This window comes from Equus quagga, chromosome 10 (genome assembly GCF_021613505.1).
Source record: "Equus quagga isolate Etosha38 chromosome 10, UCLA_HA_Equagga_1.0, whole genome shotgun sequence".
In the NCBI taxonomy this organism is placed as follows: Eukaryota; Metazoa; Chordata; class Mammalia; order Perissodactyla; family Equidae; genus Equus; species Equus quagga.
In genome coordinates, this window is record NC_060276.1 from 74745487 (window position 1) to 74767584 (window position 22098).

Sequence of the window (22098 nt, forward strand, 5' to 3'; positions counted from 1 at the left end):
GCTATCTTTCCATAGTTGATTTCTAGTTTAGTTCTATTATGTTTTGAGAGCATACTTTGTATGATTCTATTCTTTTAGATTTGTTAAGGTGTATTTTATGGCACAGAATGTGGTCTGTCTTGGTGAATGTTCCATGTGAACTTGAGAAAATTTATTCATCTGTTGTTGGATAAAGTATTCCATAGATGTAAATTAGATCCAGTGGGTTGATGGTACTGTTCAGTTCAACTATATCCTTACTGATTTTCTGCCTGCTGGATCTGTCAATAGACAGGTGTTGAAGTCTCCAACTATAATAGGGGATTCATTTATTTCTCCTTACAGTTCTATTTGTTTTCACCTCATCTGTTTTGATGCTCTGTTGTTAAGTGTATAACATTAAGGACTGTTGTGTTTCCTTGGAGAAATGACCCCTCTATCTTTATGTAATGCCTCTTTTTCTCCCTGATAATTTTCCTTTCTCTGAAGTCTGCTTTGTCTGCTAGTAATATAGCTATTCCAACTTTCTTTTGATTAGTGTTAGTATGGCTTATCTTTCTCCATCCTTCATTTTTAATATGTATGTGTCTTGATGTTAAAGTGGGCTTCTTATAGACAGCATCTAGTTGGGTCTTGTTTTTTTGATCTACTCTGACATTCTCTCTCTTTTCATTGATATATTTAGGCCAATAACATTTGAAGTGATTATTTAGATAGATAGATAACATCTATCATATTTATTAATGTTTTCTATTTATTGCTCTTTGTCTTTTACTTTTTTGCCTTTTGTTTCAATTGAGCATTTTTTATGACTCTTTTTCTCTCTTAGCATAACAATTATATATTTTTTCATCTTTTAGTGGTTGTCTTTGAGTTTGCAATATAAATTTATAAGTAACCTAAGTCCTCTTTTAAATAACATTATACTGCTTTATGGGTAGTGTAAGCACCTTATAACAGAGTATTGCCAATTCCTCCCTCCTGTACCTTCTAACATCATTGTCATTCATTTCACATATCCGTAAGTTATAATCACAAAAACATTGTTTCTATTATTTTAAACAAACTCTTAGATCAATTAAGAATAAGAAAAATAAAATATTTTTTAACTTTCATTTATTCTTTCTCTATCATTCTTCCTTTCTTTATGTAGATTCAAGTTTCTGACGTATCATTCTCTCTGATGAACTTTTAATATTTCTTGTGTGCAAAGTCTAATAGTAGCAAATTCTCTCAATTTCTGTTTGTCTGAAAAAGTCTTTATTTCTCCTTCACATTTGAAGAATAATTTCCTTCGGTACAGACTTCTAGATTGGTGGCTTTTTCTTTCAACACTTTAAATATTTCACTCCACTTTCTTCTTGCATGGTTTCTGAAGAGAAATCCTCTGTTCTCTTTCTTCTATATGTAAGGTGTGTTTTATTTCTCCCTCTGACTTCTTTCAGGATTTTTTGTTGTTTATCCTGCTTGGTGTTTTCTGAGCTTCCTGAATCTGTGGTTTAGATTCTATCCTTAATTCTATGGAAAATGTTAGTCATTATTGTTTCAGATATTTCATTTGTTTCTTTCTCTTTCTTCTCCTTCTGGCATTCCCATTTTATATATGTTACACCTTTTGTGGTGGTTGTACAGTTCCTGAATATTCTTTTTTCATTCTTTTAACTCTTTGCATTTCAGTTTTGGAAGTTTCTCTTGACATTTCTTCAAGCTTACTGATTCTTTCCTTGGCTGTTTTTAGTCTGTTGATGAGCCCATCAAAGGCATAAGTCATTTCCTTTACAGTGTTTTGGATTTTTGGCATTTCTTCTTGACTCTTCATTTGAGTTTCTATCTCTTTGCTTACATTACCCAATCTGTTCTTGCATGTTTTCCACTAATACTTGAGAGCCCTTAGTATGTTAATCATAGCTGTTATAAATTCTTCTCCTGATAATTCCAACCTTTCTGCCCTGAGTCTTGTTCTGATGCTTACTGTCTTTTCAAAATGGTTTTTTCCTTCTTATTTTCTTTTAGTATGCCTTATATGTATTGTTGGAAGCCAGGCATGATATAATGGATAAAAGGAACCCAGTAATGGTTCCTATGGAGGTTTCTACTTCTGGACTTCTGTTTGAGTAAGTTCTGATTTTCTGTATCTACCTCTTTGTCTCTTCAATTTGGGGGACAGTAGTTTGTCCTGAGATCTCGGTTTTCTGATGAAATCAATAGGAGTTGTTGATTTTTAGTTTGTTTAGTTTTTTCTTTATGTGAGGACAAGAGTGATAACTTCTGAGTTCTTTACATGCTGGTCTAGAAACTGGAATTCATGAAGTTTCCATTCTTTTTTTAACCTTCTCCAATCAGGGTTTCACCCCAGTTACTCCACCAAAACTGTTCATCAGGGTCACCAGTGGCCTCTGGGATCTTGATCCATCATTAATATTCTCTTCCATGTCTATACCCTTCTCTTCTGGATTCTTCTCTCTGCCCTGGAATCATGCTCATGACTCCATTCTAAAAGGCCCTCCTTTATCAGTAAGATCCCTCTATATCCACTACCCTTTCTCTATACATTCTTTCCCAACAAAACTTATCAAAATAGCAGTTTATGTTCACTGTCTGGAGATAGCTTTATCTCTCAGAAACTTTCCAGTCAAGTTTTCATTCTGACACCTTCAGTGAAAATTCGTAACATCAACAACGACCTCACTCACTGCCATATCATATAGACTTATTTAATTCCCAGTTTTCAGAGCCTGCATAAAACTCTCCATTCCTTTGGCTTCTAAGACACCATTATCTTGGTTTTGCCTTCTACTTCTGACCACTACTTTTCTGTTTCTTTTGCTGGACCCTCTTCTTTGTTTGCCCTATAAATGTTGCGGCCTCTGTGGAGTTCCATCTTTGGCCGTCTTTCATGTCATTCTGTACATATTCCCTTGGTAATCCCATCTTCTCCCATTATTTTAAATTACTATGAACTAACAACTCCAAATGATTTTCTCCAGGCCAAATAACTCTCTTGATTTCCAGATATGAACATGCATCCAGTAAGTGGCCATCTCCACCTGAATATCCCACAGGTATATCAAACTCAACATTTCTCAAAGTAAACTCAGTATTATTTTCTATTCCATTTTCTCTTGAATGGTTGCAGTTAAAGTGATGACACTGCCATGTACCATCTACCCTGTCACCCAAGCCAGTAGCCTGAGGATCATATTAGAGTCTTCCTTTTCTTTCATGCCCCATGTTCAGTCATCAAGCCCTGTCAATGTCTGTTTTTCCTTCTAAATATCCTTCCGATCCATCCTCTCCTGCATGTAACTGCTGCCACCCTTGTGTTCTGAGACTCATCTTTTCTTACCTGGATTACTAGCTACAAGACCCTTGCTTCTTTTTTTTGTCAGGGGAGGGGGAAGATTAGCCCTGAGCTAACTACTGTCAGTCCTCCTCTTTTTTTTGCTGAGGAAGCCTGGCCCTGAGCTAACATCCGTGCCCATCTTCCTCCACTTTATATGTGGGACACCTACTACAGCAGGGCTTGCCAAGCAGTGTCATGTCCGCACCCGGGATCTGAACCGGCGAACCCCGGGCCGCCGAGAAGTGGAACGTGTGCACTTAACCGCTGCGCCACCAGGCCGGCCCCAAGACCCTTGCTTCCGATCTGATTTCTACGTTCCTGCCAGAATGAGCTTTCAAAAACACAAATATGACCATATTACTCTTCAGCTTAAAAGACTTCTGTACCTTCCAGTTGCCTTTAGGAGTTACCAAACTGCTTTACCTGGCATTCAGGATTTTTTATAATCTGATCCCTGCATGCCTCTCGAGGCTCACTTTCTGACTCCTCCTCCACTCCCACTTTTGACTCTGGCTCCTTGTTTCATAGTGCTCTCAGTGCTTAGAATGTTTTTTCTTTCTCTACCTTTTTATTTGCTGAATCCCCTCTCATCTTTCAGAATTTTAGTGTACTGAGTGAGGCTTAGGTATTGACTCCTCTATAAAGAGCCTCCCTTTGTTGCCTCCCATCTCCTAGACAAAGGTCACTCCCATTACTGTAACAGTTTTATATATTTTATAAATAAGTATATAATTACATGCACCCCAGCTTTTTATTTCCTGTTTTAAATGTTTCTTTTTCCAGTAAGATTGAACACTCCTTGAGGGTAAAGAGCATGCTTGTAATTCCATAACATTTAGCATGGTGCCTAGCATATAGTAGATGCTCAAAAAATATTTGTTAAATGTAGGCAGGAGTTATGCCATGTTTATTTCAATTTTCCCTGAAGCACCTAACTCCATGCTTTGAAAATAATGGGTGCTCAAGAAATGTTGAGTAAAGGAACCTTTGAATACTTGGTTCTAGGTGTCTCTTGATGTATCTTTCTGAAACCTGGACCTCTGATTGCCCCAGTACTCTATTCATTGCCTTGGTTTTGGCGTTTATCACAGCGTGTCTTGCATTGCATTAAGTTGGGTCCATGTTTGTGCGTTCTTGAAAAATTGTAAACTCCTGGGTGTTCAGGGACCATGTCTCATACACTCTTCTTTTACTTCCCCATAGCATGGCTTAATGCACAATCTGGTACGTAGTAGATATTCAATAAAGGATTATTGAATTAAATCTAGCTTCAGTTGTTTGTATTTTATCTGGTATCTGACTCTCAGATTCAGTGAGCATCAAGATAACTAGCTGGACGAAAACTTCCTGAGGCCATTTAGCTCATTTCCCTAGGCCCATGGCTGTACTATCTTCCCACTAGATCAGTGGTCTTCAAACTTAGTTACATTGGCTGGAAGTTCCCAGTGTCACTTGCCTTGTCTGTTCTAATCTTTCCCTGCCAAAAAAGAGTAGACTACACTTTGGTTTGGGTATCTTGGCATCTTCTCTTAGCCTCCATGCCTTCACCACAGTTTCATTACCCTCGCTTTTCTGTTTTAGAGGAAAAGACATAGGAATAGGTGTTCAGTACTCTTCTCCGCAGCCACACTCAGTGCTATGGTCTGAGTGTTTGTGTCCACCCCAAAGTTCATATGTTGGGATCCTGACCCTCCAAGGTGATGGTGTTGGGAGGTGGGCTCTTTGGAAGATGATTACGTCATGAGGGCAGAGTCTTCTTGAATGGAATTAGTGCCCTTATAAAAGAAGCCCTAGATAGAGTCCTCACCCCTTCTGCCATTTGAAGCTATAACAAGAAGTCTGTGACCTGGAAGAGGGCTTTCACCAGTAACCATGCTGACACTTTGATCTTGGACTTCCCAGCCTCCAGAACTGTGAGAAATAAATTTCTGTTGTTTATAAGCTACCCAGTCTTTTGGTATTTTGTTATAGCAGCCCAAATGGATTAAGATAGTTACCTTCCTCTCCCCAGCCACACTCAGTTAATAAGTCTGTGGCAGTATAGTGTAATGATTGAGTTTGAGTTCTTCCTTGCCTGCCTTTACCTTACCACTTAACCATGTGTGTGGTCTTAGACAAGTTAATTAACCTCTCTGAGCCCAGGTTTCCACATATATGAAATGGAACTAACAATAACACCTATCTTATGGAGTTATTATGAGGATTAAATAAGATAACACATGTAGACTATAGCACAGTACTTAGCATCTCTTCTTTCTTTGTTCTTTCTGGTAGCCTGGAACACATCCCCTAGATAGCTGTTATTAGGGTCTGTGGATTGATTGACCAAGCCTCTGACAATTATGTCTGTCAACGAAATATGCTTTTTCTTTAGGTGTATATGTATGTACTTTAATATGTGCTAGAAAACAATATTAGAGCAGTTGAACTCTTGGCCATTTATCCCAGAGAAATGAAAACTTATTTTCATGCAGAAACTTGTACACAAATGTTCATAGAAACTTTATTTGTAATAGCCCCAAACTAGTAACTACCTACGTGTTCTTCAGTGAGTGAATGGTTAAACAAATTGTGGTATATCCATGCATTTGGAATAATACTCGTCAATAAAAAGAAACAAAATATTGATATGTACAAAAACTTGGGTGGATCTTAAGGGAATTATCCTGGGTGAATAAGGCTAATCTTAAAATGTTACATCCTGAATGATTCTATTTACCTAAAATTCTTTAAAAATAAAGTTGTGGATATGGAGACGAGATTAGATTATTAGTTGCCAGGAGTTAGGGATAGATAGATGGAGAAGGGTGGGTGTGGCTATAATGGAATAGCACGGGGGAGTCTTGTGTTACGTATGTATGTATCTTGATTGTAGTGGTGGTTATACAAAGCTATACATGTGATAAAGCTGCATACAGCTATATATACAGTATATAACTGTAGAACCAGTACATGGTGTACATCTATAGCTACATGTATAACTGGTATAATCAGAATACGGTCTGTGGATTGTACCAATGTCAATTTCCTGGATTTGATGATGAATTATGGTTATTGCAAGATGTTAAGTTGGCAGAGACTAGGTGAAAGGTCCATGGGACCTCACTAAGAGTGAGAATCCTGGATCAAAGGAGTACTGGGTTATACTTACATGGTTTTGATAATATTTCTATATTGCTTTCTAAAAGGGATATAGCATTGCAATCAGTAGTGTATAAGCATACTAGTTTTACCACCATCTTGCCAGAATTCAATATTTTGGAAATTTAATTAGTGTAAAATAGTGGCTCCATGTCATTTTAAATTAGAATTTCTGTCATTACTAGTGAAATTGAACTTTTCATGTTTTTATTTCCCCTATCATAGAGCAACATTCTAATGTGATTAATGTGATACTTATATTTAAATATCTCCTTTAAAACGTGATGGTTGTCTTGTATGCACAAATTTTTAATTTATATAACTAGTGATGTCTTCAGTATATCATTCTGTTTCTTACTTTTTCACTAAGCCATATTTTTTTTCCTTTTGTAGATCCATTCCTCTTGCTGTGTGTACCTATAACTCGTTTCTTTTAATAGCTGCTTAATATTCTACCATATCTGACCTATCTATTCTGCAAGTGATAGACATGTCCATCCTTGTATATGTCCTCTTATGGACCTATATGAAAATTTCTTTGGGCTCATTTTCAGGAGTAGAAGTTCTGAGTCATAGAGTATACAATTTTTAATTTGAATTTTTAGCACCAGATTGCATTTCTGAATGGTCCCACTTGTCTATACCTCCCAGTTGTAGTAGAGGAGCATTCTTATATCCCCACAACCCTACCAACACACGGTATTTTCTAGCCTTCCAGTCTTTGCCAGTCTTACAGACTTAAAGTGACATCATGTCATTTTAATTTTCATTTCTGTGATTACTAATGTTTTGAGCATCTCTTCATGGTTGTATGCTTGTAGGGTTTCTTCTGTAACTTGCTTGTTATGTTTTGCCTATTTTCTATTGGGGCCTCTGTCTTTTTCTTATTGAGTTGTAGTAGTCCTTATATAGTCTAGATAATAATCCCTTGTTAGTCTTAGGCATTATTTTCTTTCATTCTGTTATTGATTAACTTTTTAAATCTCCCTGTCTCTAGAGCCAAGGTATTCTGCATTTCTTTTAGTAGCTTTATAGTTTTACCTTTTACATATAGATACATCTAGAGTCCACTTTTGTATGTGGTGTTCGGTAAGGATCTGGTTTTATTTTTCTCTGTGTACTGATAGTTTCCCCAACACATTTGGTAAATACACTTATCTTTTGTCCATCAATTTGTAGTGCCATGTTTATGCTATATCAGGCTTCCATTTACACGTCAGCCTGCATTTGAGCTCTGGTCCTTTTCCAATGCTCTATTTGTCTGTTCTTGCACTAGTACTGTGTTTTTTATTCCCCATGGCTCTGAGTATGTCTTAATATCTAGTAGAGCAAATCTTCTGTTCTTTACTTTTTTTCACAGTTAACTTAGCTATTTGTGGGTCTACATTTTTCTATTTAAATTTAGAATAAATTTGTGGAAAATCCACTTTGAAATTTGATTGATATTATATTGAATTTATAGATTAATTAGGGGGTATAATTGCCATCTTCTAATATTAAGTTGCCCCATTCAAGAGCATGGATGTCTCTTCATTTCTTTAAGTTATCTTCTATTTCCTTCATAGAGTTTTAAAGTTTTCTCTGTAAAGGTCTTGTATATATTTGATTAAGCTAATTCCTAGATTCTATATAGATTTGTCACCATTGTGAATGGTATTTTATTAGTGGTTGTTGCTCGTATGGAGAAATACTGTTGATTTTTGTAGGCTGATATTTTATCTGGAAAACTTGCTGAATTTCTCTCATATTCTGGTAGTTTGTCTATTCTTTTTTTTCTTGGTAGATGATTATCTTCCCTGTAAATTGTGACAGACATAGCACTTCACTTCCAATCCTTTCATTTCTTAATTTCCCCTCTTTTTCTTCATTGTATTGGCTAGGATATCTAAAATAGTAGCTGTGATACTTGAGGTTCACTTTGATTTGTTTGTGATTTTAAATTAATGCATTTAGTTTCTCCATTACACATAACATTCTTTGTAGGTTTTTGTTGTATAATCTTCAGCAAGGTAAGGATGTTTACTTCTGTTCCTCGTTCACTAAGAGTTATCACCATAAATAGAAGTGAGCTCAATTAAATATTATTCCTGTATCAATCGAGATAAAGCATTTGATTTTTCTCTTTTAATCTATTCATGTGATGTATTACATTGAACTTTTCTGTTGTAGAACTGTCTTGGCTTTCTTTTTTCAAACAAATTATTTTATTGAGGTGTTATGGACATATAACACTGTGTAAATTTCGGGTTACAATATTATATATCAGTTTCTGTATAAACAGCATCATGTTCACCATCAATAGTCTAGTTTTTATCTGTCATTGTACATATGTGCCCTTTTACTCCTTTGGCACTCTCCCTACCCCCTCGCCCTCTGGTAACCAGTAATCTATTCTCCTTATAGTGTTTATCTTCCACATATGAATGAAATCATACAGTGTTTGTCTTTCTTCGTCTGGCTTATTTCACTTAGCATAATCGTCTCAGGGTCCATCCATCTTGTCACAAATGGAACAATTTTGTCTTTTTTATGTCTGACTAGTACTCCATTGTATATATATGCCACATCTTCTTTATCCATTCATCCATTGATGGGCACTAGGGTTGTTTCCATGTCTTGGTTATTGTGAATAATGCTGCAGTGAACATAGGGATGCATAAATCTCTTTGAATTGTTGATTTCATGTTCTTTGGACAAATACCCAGTAGGAGGATAGCTGGGTCATATGATATTTCTATTTTTAATTTTTTGAGAAATCTCCATACTGTTTTCCATAGTAGCTGCACCAGATTCATTCCCACCAATGCTATATAATAGCTCCCTTTTCTCTACATCCTCTCCAACATTTGTTATTTCTTGTCTTGTTACTTATAGCCATTCTCACAGGTGTAAGGTGCAATCTCATTGTAGTTTTTTTTTGCATTTCCCTAATAATTAGTGATGTTGAACATCTTTTCACGTGCCTGTGGCCATCTGTATTTCTTCTTTGGAAAAATCTCTGTGCATATCCTCTGCCCATTTTTGATCGAGTTGTTTTTTTGTTGTTGAGTTGTATGAGTTCTTTGTATATTTTGGAAACTAACCCCTGTTAGATATATGACTTCCAAATACTTTCTGCCAGTTGGTGGGTTGTTTTTTCCTTTTGTTGATGGTTTCCTTTGCCTTGCAGAAGCTTTCTCATCTGATGTAGTCCTATTTGTTTATTTTTTCTTTTGTTTCCCTTGCCTGAGTAGACGTGGTATTTGAAAAGATACTACTAACACTGATGTGAGAGTGTAGTGCCTATATTTTCTTCTAGGAGTTTTATTCTTACAGGTGATGCCTTCAAGTCTTTAATCCATTTTGAGTTAATTTTTGTGTATGGTGTAAGATAATGGTCTGCTTTCATTCTTTTGTGCATGCCTGTCCAGTTTTCCCAACACCATTTTTTTAAATTTGAATTTAATTTTATTTTATTTTTGAGGAAGACTGGCCCTGAGCTAACATCTGTGCCCATCTTCCTCTATTTTATGTGGGACGCCTGCCACAGCATGGCTTGACAAGCAGTGCATAGGTCTGCACCTGGGATCTGAACTGGGGAACCCCAGCTGCCAAAGCAGAATGTGCAAACTTAACTGCTGCACCACCAGGCTGGCCCCCAAATACCGTTTATTGAAGAGACTTTCCTTTCTCGATTGTATGTTCTTGGCTCCTTTGTCAAAGATTATCTGTCCATAGATGTGTGGTTTTATTTCTGGGCTTTCAATTCTGTTCCATTGATCTGTGTCTGTTTTTCTGCCAGTACCAGGCTGTTTAGCTTACTGTAGCTGTGTATTGTATTTTGAAGTCAGGAATTGTGATACCTCCTGCCTTATTCTTTTTTCTCAAGATTGCTTTGGCTATTTGGGGTCTTTTGTTGTTCTGTATAAATTTTAGGATTCTTTGCTCCATTTCTGTGAAGAATGTCATTGGAATTCCGTTTGGGATTGCATTGAATTTATAGATTTCTTTAGGCAATATGGACATTTTATGTTGTTTTTCCAATCCGTGAGCATGGAATATCTTTTCATTTCCTTATGTTCTTCAATTTCTTTCAATAATTTCTCATATTTTTCATTGTATAGTTCTTTCACCTCCTTGGGTAAATTTATTCCTTAGGTGTTTTATTATTTTTGTTGTGATCGTAAATGGAACTGTATTCATTGCTTCTCTTTCTGCTAGTTAGTTATTAGTGTATAGAAATGCAACTGCTTTTTGTACGTTGATTTTGCACCCTGCAACTTTCTTGTAGTTGTTGATTATTTGTAATACTTTTTTGGTTGATTCTTTAAGGTTTTCTGTATTATAGAGTCATGTGACTACAAACAGTGAGACTCTTACTTCTTCCTTTCCAATCTGGATCCCTTTTATTTCATTTCCTTGCCTATTACTCTGGCCAAAACTTCCAGTACTGTGTTGAATAAAAGTAGTCAGAGTGGGCACACTTGTCTTGTTCCTCTTGTCAGAGGAATGCTTTTCAGTTTTTCACCATTGAGTATGATGTTGGCTATGGGTTTGTCATATATGCCCTTTGTTATGTTGAAATACTTTCCATCTATACCCATTCTCTTGGGAGTTTTTGTTATAAATGGATGTTGGATCTTGTCAAATGCTTTTTATGCATCTATTGAGATGATCATGTCACTTTTATTCCTAATTTTGTTAATGTGGTGTATCACACTGATTGATTTGTGAATATTGAACCATCCCTGCATTCCTGGAATAAATCAGGCTTGATTATGGTATATGATCCTTTTAATGTATTGTATTCGATTTGCTAATATTTTGTTGAGGATGTTTGCATCTGTGTTCATCAGTGATATTGGCTTGTAATTTTCCTTTTTTGTGTTGTCCTTGTCTGCTTTTGGTCTCAGGGTATGTTGGCATTGTAGAAAGAGTTAGGAAGCATCCTGTCCTCTTCAATATCTCAGCATAGTTTGAGAAGGATAGGTATTAAATCTTTTTTGAATGTTTGGTAGAATTCACTGGAGAAGCCTTCTGGTCCTGCATTTTTGTTTTTGGGAGGTTCTTGATAAGTGTTTCAATGTCTTCACTTGTGATCGCTCTATTCAGATTCTCCATTTCTTCATTCTGTTTTGGGAGGTTGTATGATTCTAAGAATTTATCAGTTTCTTCTAGATTATCTAATTTGTTGACATAGAGCTTTTTGTAGTATTCTTTTATAATCCTTTGTATTTCTGTGGAGTCTGTTGTAATTTCTCTTCTTTCATTTCTGATTTTGTTTATTTGTTTGTTATTTATTTCTCCTCTCTTTTTTCATTAGTGAGTCTGGCTAAGGGTTTGCAGTTTTGTTTATCTTCTCAAAGAACCAGCTCTTAGTTTCATTGATCCTTTTAATTGTTGTTCTTGTCTCTATTTCATTTATTTTTACTCTAATTTTCATGATTTCTCTCTTTCTACTGACTTTGAGCTTTGTTTCTTCTTTGTTTTCTAGTTCTTTTAGGTGTATTTTAGGATTACTTATTTGAGATTTTTCTTCCTTGTTGAGGTAGGTCTGTATTGCTATAAATTTCCCTCTTAGTTCCACTTTTGGTGCATCCAATGAGTTGGTATATTGTTTTCACTTTCATTTGCCTCCAGGTATTTTATGGTTTCTCCTTTGATTTCTTCATTGATGCACTGGTTGTTCAGTAGCCTATTGTTTAGTCTCCACATATTTGTGACTTTCCCAGCTTTTTTCTTGTATTTGATTTCTAGTTTCATAGCATTGTGGTTGGAAAAGATGCTTGATATGATTTAAATCTTACTAAATTTATTGAGGCTTGCCTTGTTTCCCAAAATATTGTCTATGTTTGAGAATGATCCATGTGCACTTGAGAAGAACGTGTATTCTGCTGTTTTTGGATGAAAGCTTCTCTCTCTCTCTATACATATATTAAGTCCATCTGATCTAGTGTTTCATTTAAAGCTGCTCTCTCCTCCTTTCCTTTCTGTCTGGATGATATATCCATTCACATAAGTGGGGTGTTGATGTCCTCTACTATTATTGTGTTGCTCTCAATTTCTCCCTTTGGGTCTGTTAATAGGTGCTTTATATACTTTGATGTTCCTGTGTTAGGTGCATATATGTTAATAAGTGCCATGTCTTCTTGGTGGAATGTCCCTTTTATCAGTATATAATGCCCATCTTTGTCTCTCATTATCTTTTTTATCTTGAAGTCTGCTTTGTTTGATATAAGTATGTCTACACCTGCTTTTCTTGCATGCCCTTTGCTTAGACTATCTTCTGTCACTTTACTCTGAGTCTTTGTCTTTAGAGATGTGTTTCCTGGAGGCAGTATATTTTTGAGTCTTGTTTTTTAATCCATTTAGCCACATTGTTTCTTTTTATTTGTGAATTCAATCCATTTACATTTAGAGTGATTACTGATACATGAGGGCTTAATATTGCCATTTTATCTCTTGTTTTCCGGTTGTTCTATATTTCCATTGTTTCTTTTCCCTTGTATTTCTGAGTGCCATTTCAGTTTGGTGGTTTTCTGTGATATTTTTCACAATTTTTTCTCTATTAATGGTTTGTGACTCTGCTCTGATTTTTTGTATTGTGGTTACCCTGAGGTTTGTATAAAAGATCTCATAGATGACATTATCTATTTTCTGATATCCTCTGTGTCCATTAGCCTAAGCTGGTTCCATCCCTTTTCTCTTCTGCTTTTATGTTTTGTTGTCAAAAATTATTCTTTTTTTGTGTTGTGACTAAACTGAAGTGTTTCTTTTTGATGCTTTCTTTCCCTTTATCTTTTATGTTATAATTAAATGTTTGCTGATGTATTCTGATAGCTGCAATTTTGTGATTTTGTGTGTCTTTATCTCCTTGCTCAAGCTTTGTAAACCTTTTCTTTTTCATTTCACATAGGAGGGCTCTCTTCATCATGTCTTGTAAGTCAGGTCTAGTGACAATGAACTCCCTCAGCTTTTGTGTATCTGTGAAAGGCTTTATTTCTCTGTTATATCTGAAGGATAATTTTTTTGGATAGAGTATTCTTGGCTGATAGTTTTTGTATTTCACTATTTTCAATATATCATTTCATTCTCTCCTACCCTTAAGGTTTCTGCTGAGAAATCCACTGAAAACCTGATGGGGGTTCTTTTGAAGGTTATTTTCTTCTCTCTTGCCACCTTTAATATTTTTTACTTGTCATTGACTTTTGACAGTTTTATGTGCCTTGAGAAGGTGTTTTTGCATTGGTATAATTAGGAGTTCGATTAGCTTCATGTACCTGTATGTCTAGTTTCCTCCCCAGGTTTGGTAAGTTCTCAGGTATTATTTCTTTGAACAAGCCCTGTGCTCCTTTCTCCCCCTCTTCTCTGTCTGGATTCCTACACTTCTTGTGTTACTTTTCCTAATTTAGTCAGATGTTTCCCCAAGAATTTCCTCATTTATTTTAATCTTAATTCTCTGCTTCACCTAAAGCATTTCAAGATTTCTATCTTCGAGGTCACTAATTCTCTCCTCTATAAAGTCTACTCTTTTTAATACTTCCTACATTTTTCTATCTCGTTAATTGTGTTTTTCATTTCCAGAATTTCTGTTTCATTTTTTGGGGGGGCTTCAATTTATTTGGTGAAGTGTTCCTTCTGTTCATTTCATTCTTGAGCTCGTTGAACCATCCTTCTGAGTTTTCTTGTAACTCATTGAGTTTCTTTGTGAGAGCTATTTTGAATTCTCTGTCAGTTAGATTGTAGTCTTCTGTGACTCAAGTTCGGCTTCTCACAGTTGCCATTTTCTTTCTGTTCTGCAGTGTTACTGTAGTACTTGTTAGTGTTTCATTTATTGATCCTCTGCTGATGCATTTTTGTTAGTAATCACCTTTTCTTATTTGGGTGTGGCTTTAGTTACTTTTGTTCTGGTCACCTGCATCTCATGTTCCTCTACTAGCTGTCTGTGGCCTTCGATGCTGCTGTCCCATGCACCACCTGCACTGCTGTTCCTGGGTTGTCTTGAGGTGCTAGTTGCACCACTGCCAGCCATTCTGGATTCATGGGTGTCACTGTCACTGGCAGTGACTTGGGAACACAGAGATTTGTGTACTGCCCCCACTGCTGATGGATCTGGTGTCAGGGGTTGCCACCACTGGGGTCTGGGACACTGGTTCTCTGGTCGTTCCTGATGCTTCTGGTCTCAGATTCCACCTGCCAATGTTGGGGGAAGCAGGGGATTTTTTTTTGTTCTTGGCCCATCTCCTCATAGTTTTGCCATTTGGCTGCTCTGCATTTACACATGCCAGGCGACAGCCACACGGTGGGCGGGTCACACTCCTGTAAGCATGGCTACCACCTGATGGGGCACCTTTGCAGGGGCCAGGCCACCATGCTCAGTGGGCTATTCGTATTCATGCAGGCGGGGCTGCCACCTAGGCATGGCACCTTGGCGTGGCCTGAGTTGCCACCACTTGGTGGGGAGCATTCATGTGGACAGGATCATCGTGGCATGGTGGGCGCCTCCGCAGGCTGGGCTACTGCCATTTCACAAACATTCATGTGTGAGCTCAGCTGCCTCTGCCTCCACTCACGGTTGCATTCAGTGCTGGGTAAGGATCTGTGACCTGGATTGCTGCCACTGGGGAGGGGGAGAGAGAGGGGATCACTATCCACTGCTTCCCAGGGGTCTTGTCTACCTACCTTCATAGTATAGCTGCATGAATCTCTCAGGCATCCTGTTGTGCTGTGTAGAGAATCCTCTTTTGGTTAATGGGTGTTCATTTAGTTGTAAATTAGAAGGGAGAGACAAAGGGAACATCTCACTCTGCCACGCTGGTGACATCACTCCCATTCTTGAGATAAATTGTACTTGATCAAATGTATCTTTTAAAATATTCTGTTGACCCATTAGCTAATATTTTATTTGGAAATTTTTTTCATCTACATTTCATAAATGAAATGAGTCTAAATTTTCTTTTCTTATACTCGTCTACTTGGATTTAGAATCAGGATTACACTAGGCTCATAAAATAGACTGAGTAAACATCATTCTTTTTCCAATGACTGGAAACAATTCGATAAGGTAGTTATTAACTGTTTCTTGGAAGTTTCGTAGAATTCACCTATAAAATTATTGAGGCCTGAGGATTTTTGGTAGGGAAAATCTTTGGATACCATAGCAATTTTATATATCCTTGGAATTTTTTTCACTTCATGTAAATTTTCCTATTTATTAGCATATTGTTCATAACACTCTCACTTAAAAAATTTTTTGGTTACCTTATCTTCCCTTTTTAATTCTGCATTTTGTTTATTTTCCCTTTTTTTCTGATCAGTCTTGTCAAAGATATATCTATTACCTTTGTAAAGAATCAAATTCTAGTTTTGTTCGTCTTTTCTGTTGGGGTTTTTGGTGTGTGTATGTGTGGGGGAAGATTCTCTGCTTATTAATTTCTGTTTTTTGTCTTCCTTGTTTCTTTATTCTTCTGCTTTTTTCATTTCATTGAATTTTTAGTTTATTTTTGCCCTTTATCATTTCATGATAAATTACTTAAAGCTATACATTTACTTCTTAGTTCTGCTTGAGCTGTGTCCCACAGATTTTCATTCATGCTGTTTTTATCATTCACTTTTAAATATTTCTCAATTTTATTTATGATTTCCTTTTAACCCAAGATTAACTTAATAATATGCTGTTTGGTTTCTGAATGTGTGCTAATTTTGGCTATTACTTTGTTATTAACTTCTAATTTCATCGTATTATGTTTGAGGAATCTAGACTGTGTGATATTGAGCCGTTTGAATTTATTAAGGCTTCCTTTACAGCCATTCTCATGGTTTCTCTTTGGAAGTGTTCTTTTTGGTTTCTTGAACAGTTTTATGTTCTCTATTTGTTCGATATAGAGTTCTACTCTGTATATCTAATAGCTTGAGCTTTTTTAAAATATTTAAAATTTATTTTTATTTTTTTTTTAAGGAAGATTAGCCCTGAGCTAACATCTGCCAATCCTCCTCTTTTTACTGAGGAAGACTGGCCCTCAGCTAACATCCATGCCCATCTTCCTCTACTTTTATATGTGGGATGCCTGCCACAGCATGGCTTGACAAGTGGTATGTAGGTCCACACCCGGGATCCAAACCAACAAACCCCAGTTGACCAGAGCAGGATGTGCGAACTTAACCGCTGCGTCACTGGGCCGGCCCCTAGCTTGAGCTTTTTAGTTGTACTGTGCAAGTGTTCTGTATCTCTACTTGTTTTTGTTTTTTGTTCTTTTTGTCTGCTTGATCTATCAATTTCTAACTAGAGTGTTAAAATATCCATGTGTTCTTTTTGTTGCTGCAGTTTTGCTACAAGCGAGCACATCAAGCAGGATATATTTTGATACTGAATTGTAAAATTCCTATATGTCTATGATGTGTATATCTTCTCATCTTATTGTTCTTTGCCACTTAATTCTATTTTGTCAGATATTGAGAATGCTACCCCAGGTTTGTTTGGGTTCATATTTGCCTAGTATATGTTTTCTATCCTTTTATTTTCAACTTCTTTATGTCTGTTTATTTTAAATGTATTTCTTCTAGGCTAAATATTGTTGAGTCTTTTGTTTTATTTATTTTTTATTTTTATTTTATTTGGATGTACATCATATTTCAAATTCTGTATACATTACATCATGTTCACCACTCGAACACTAATTATAGTGCATCCCCTCACATGTGACCCTAATCACCCCTTTTGCCCTCCCCCCTTCCCCAGTGGTAACCACCAGTCCAATCTCCAATGCTATGTGGTTTTTTTTGTCGTTTTTATCTTCTACATATGAGTGAGATCATATGGTATTTGACTTTCTCCCTCTGACTTATTTCACTCAGCATAATACCCTCAAGGTCCATCCATGTTGTCACAAATGGCTGGATTTCGTCATTTCTTATGGCTGAGTAGTAGTCCATCGTGTATAAATACCACATCTTCTTTATCCATTCGTCCCTTGATGGGCACCTAGATTGCTTCCAAGTCTTGGCTATTGTGTATAATGCCGCAATGAACATAGAAGTGCAAGTATCTTTATGCCTTTGTGTTTTCAAGTTCTTTGGATAAATACCCAGCAGTGGAATAGCTGGATCATATGGTAGATCTATCCTTAATTTTCTGAGGATACTCCATACTGCTTTCCATAGTGGCTGCACCAGTTTGCACTGCCACCGGCAGTGAACAAGGGTTCTCTTCTCTCCACACCCTCTCCAACATTTGTTGTTTCCTGTCTTGTTAATTATAGCCATTCTGACCGGAGTGAGGTGATACCTCATTGTAGTTTTGATTTGTGTTTCCCTGATAGCTAATGATGTTGAGCATCTTTTCATATGCCTATCTCCCAATTGTTAGGTTGTCTTTTCATTTTGTTGATGGTTTCCTTTGCTGTGCAGAAGCTTTTTGGTTTGATGTAGTCCCATTTGTTCATTTTTTCTTTTGTTTCCTTGCCCAGTCAGACATGGGACTTGAAAATATGCTGCTCAGACCAATGACATAGAGCGTACTGCCTATGTTTTCTTCTAGAAGTCTCATGGTTTCGGGTCTTATATTCAAGTCTTTAATCCTTATTGAGTTAATTTTTGTGCATAGTATAAGGGAATGGTCTAATTTCATCCTTTTGCATGTGGCTGTCCAGTTTTCCCAACACCATTTATTGAAGAGACTCTCCTTTCTCCATCGTATGCTCTTGGCTCCCTTGTCAAATATTAGCTGTCCATAAACGTGTGGGTTTACTTCTGTGCTCTCAATTTTGTTCCATTGATCTGTGTGTCTGTTTTTGTGCCAGTACCATGCTGTTTTGGTTACTATGGCTTTGTAGTATAATTTGAAATCGGGGAGTGTGATACCTCCATCTTTGTTCTTTTTTCTCAGGATTCCTTTGGCTATTCGGGGTCTTTTGTTGTTCCATATAAATTTTAGGATTCTGTGTTCTATTTCTGTAAAAATGTTGTTGGAACTTTGATAGGGATTGCGTTGAATCTATAGATTGCTTTAGGAAGTATGGACATTTTAACAATGTTAATTCTTCCAATCCAAGACCATGGAATATCTTTCCATTTCTTTCTGTCTTCTTTGATTTCTTTCGACAATGTCTTATAAATTCTTAGAAACATACAACCTTCCAAAACTGGACCAAGAAGATGTAGAAAATTTGAATAGACTGATCACCAGTAAGGAGATCGAAACAGCAATTACAAACCTCCCAAAAAATAAAAGCCCAGGACCAGATGGCTTCCCTGGTGAATTCTACCAAACATTCAAAGAAGACCTAATACCTATCCTCCTCAAACTCTTCCAAAAAATTGAAGAGGAAGGGAGGCTTCCTAACTCCTTCTACGAAGCAAACATTATCCTGATACCAAAACCAGACAAGGACAACACAAAAAAAGAAAATTACAGGCCAATATCACTGATGAACATCCATGCAAAAATGCACAACAAAATAGTAGCAAATCGAATACAACAATACATTAAAAAGATCATACATCATGATCAAGTGGGTTTCATTCCAGGGATGCAGGGATGGTTCAACACCCACAAATCTATCAACGTGATACACCACATTAACAAAATGAAGAATAAAAATCACATGATCATCTCAATAGATGCAGAGAAAGCATTTGACAAGATACAGCATCCATTTATGATAAAAACTCTAAATAAAGTGGGTATAGAAGGAAAATACCTCAACATAATAAAGGCCATATATGACAAACCCACAGCAAATATCATTCTCAATGGAGAAACACTGAAAGCTATCCCTCTAAGAACAGGAACCAGACAAGGATGCCCACTGTCACCACTCTTATTTAACATAGTATTGGAAGTCCTAACCAGAGCAATCAGGCAAGAAAAAGAAATAAAAGGGATCCACATTGGAAAAGAAGAAGTGAAACTATCACTCTTTGCAGACAACATGATTTTATATCTAGAAAACCCTAAACAATACACTAAAAAACTTTTAGAAATAATAAAGGAATACAGTCAAGTTGCGGGATACAAAATCAATGTACAAAAATCAGTTGCGTTTCTATACACTAACAACGAAGTAGCAGAAAGAGAAATTAAGAATACAATCCCATTTACAATTGCAACAAAAAGAATAAGATACCCAGGAATAAACTTAAAGAAAGAGGTGAAAGATCTGTACACTGAAAACTATAAGAGTCTTTTGTTTTAATCCAGTATGTAAGTCTCTTGTTTAATTGGTAAGCTTAATTCATCTACATTTGTTGTAATTATTCTTACATTGGAACTTATATCTTGCATTTCATTTTATACTTTCCATTTATGGTACTCTCTTTTTGTTTTTTGGGGTTTTTTCCTTTTCTACTTTCCACTGGATAGATCAAGTTTTCTCCTGCTTAATAGCAAGTTATATATTCTATTTTCTTTCCCTTTAAGATCTAAACTCATTTTGTTTACTCCTATTGATTTTTTACACATACAATGACTGCAGCTTCCTCCAACAAGATAAGTACTTCAGCAGGGTCTTATGTCCTGTTTATCTTCCACCCACACCTACCCCATCATGGTAATATCATCCAGAATTTTAATCCTTCCTAGAATCCGTGTTTCCCTCTCACTTTTGTAGTTTCTCCAGGGCTGATTTAGGAAAAGGGAACACAGATCGTACTAGTTTGCAAGCTTGGCAGGAAGTGGAAAGCCTCCAAGAAATTTTGTAGCAAATTAACAGCATTTATATTGCTTTGACTTATCCAACTTTAATCACAGGTGGGGAGTTGATAACTTAATCAGTATTTTTTCCCTAAATAACAGGTAGAAAACGTGAAATTACTGGATCGTTATGTGGGTAAGAAACCAGCTAATGGGATTCTGTATCTTACTGCAACCCACCTGATCTATGTGGAGGCTTCTGGTGCAGCCCGGAAAGAAACATGGGTATGTTCAAGAGAAGAAATATCAAATGGTCTTGAAGGGTTGTGTATACATGCTTTCTAATATGGTGGTTTCTTGCGATTTCAAGTAACAATTAAATTTCTATAAAACCTTTTCTTCAAAGCACCTATTCTAAGAGTCTTTTTATAGATTCGTTCATATTACTCCTTGTCCCTCAAGTTATCGACTATAGGCATCTTACTCATTTTAAACTACATGGGACTTTTCCTCAATATTCTTGGGTAGAGTAGTCTCTGTTCATTTTCTGAGCCTAGTTTTTAAGCATCCTAAAGTAATTTAAAACCTTGCTACCCATGAAATGTTGTCCAAATAACTAGCAGCATCTGTATCACCTGGGAGCTTGTTAAAAATGCAGAATCTCAGGCCTAAGATTTTAAATTTCTATAAAGCTCTCAGGTGGTGCTGATAGCCCATGGACTGCACCTTGTGTATTGATGATTTAGACTATCTCTAAGACAGGGTGTGTTTTGTGTGTGTGTGTTTCTTGTTACCCCTTTAAACAATGCTTTCTAATTAGGTTAGCACCCCTAATGTTACTTTATGCCTTCCCTGTCCTAAAGTAGCATCATTCAATCGTACCTTAATTATTACTCAGATTTATGCTTCTGGTATACAGCATAGCATAGTGATTAAGGTCACAGGCTCTAGAGCCAGCCTGTTCAGGGCAAAATCCCAGCTTCAACATTTACTGCCTTTGTAAGCTTGGGCAACTCATTTGACTTCTGTGTGTCTCAATTCCCTCATCTGTAAAATAGGGATAATAATAACACCTTGTTATGAGAATTAAAAGTTAATGTTAAGTATTTAAAACAGTGCCTGGCACATGATAAATACTATTATATAAGTATAAAATAAGTTACACAATATACATATGGAAGAAGTATTTTAATACATCCTTTTTAAAATAACATGAGCTTTCCCCATATGAGATTGTGTCTTACTCCCTTTGGTGCGACGAAAGGAATGCCAAAAGAGGATTCAGGAGACCTAGTGCTAGCTAGACTCAGCTGTGCACTAACTGGCTTTATGACCTCGAGCAAGTGACTCTTGCTCTCTGCGCTTCAATTTCCTCATCTGTAAAACGAGATGTTTAGATTATATAATTTGTAAGGACTCTTCCATTTCTCACAGTTTAGGAACCAGTTCTTTAGTACTATGTCATGAACCTTTCTCATTTCTACTTGTGTTCATAGACAGCACACATATCCCCAGATTTGTTCCTACTGGGTGTTATTTCAAACCCAGCAGATTAGATCTGCAAGAGAAAACTTATTTTAATTATATTGACATGTCAAAGGAGGCTTATTTACCCAATTAGTGCTATTAATGAAGTTCTTCATAACCTTAGTCTGCTTCACTTGCCCCCTCATCCCAATTCACCAATTTTTTGCCTGGCATCTGATCTTGATGATCAGTGTTTTACTACATAAACACAGATCTCCCATGTTGATCAACAGGGCTTTGATTTTCTTGAAATTTGATATATTGATTCTTATTACATTATCATTTGTGGTCCTTCCAAAGCTGCCATGGCAGGAATTGAGTTTGGCAAAACAATTAAGACAGAAATTAAGATGGACAATCCCTGCTAGGAATGTATAAATGGTTTCCACACCTGCCCTGTTCTTAGATGGTGGATATGATTGAAAGGCTTCCTGGAAGCAATGTTTTTTCTAAATATAGTGGGGCTGGAGCATGGAGTATGTGGAGTGGAGGAAAAGAA

The 22098-nt window shown here is 36.5% G+C and overlaps 1 protein-coding gene across 5 annotated transcripts in view; it reads left to right on the plus strand.

The window, feature by feature from the left end:
• Window positions 1-22098, plus strand: part of LOC124245707 (myotubularin-related protein 8) — a 187007-nt gene that overhangs the window by 41942 nt on the left and 122967 nt on the right. For 3 of the 5 annotated variants that reach the window (XM_046673353.1, XM_046673355.1, XM_046673357.1), the window contains exon 2: window positions 20235-20357. The exons of the other annotated variants lie outside the window; for them this stretch is intronic. In XM_046673353.1, the coding sequence (XP_046529309.1) occupies window positions 20235-20357 (123 nt within the window). The remainder of the gene's footprint in view (window positions 1-20234; window positions 20358-22098) is intronic. 5 annotated transcript variants of the gene reach the window in all.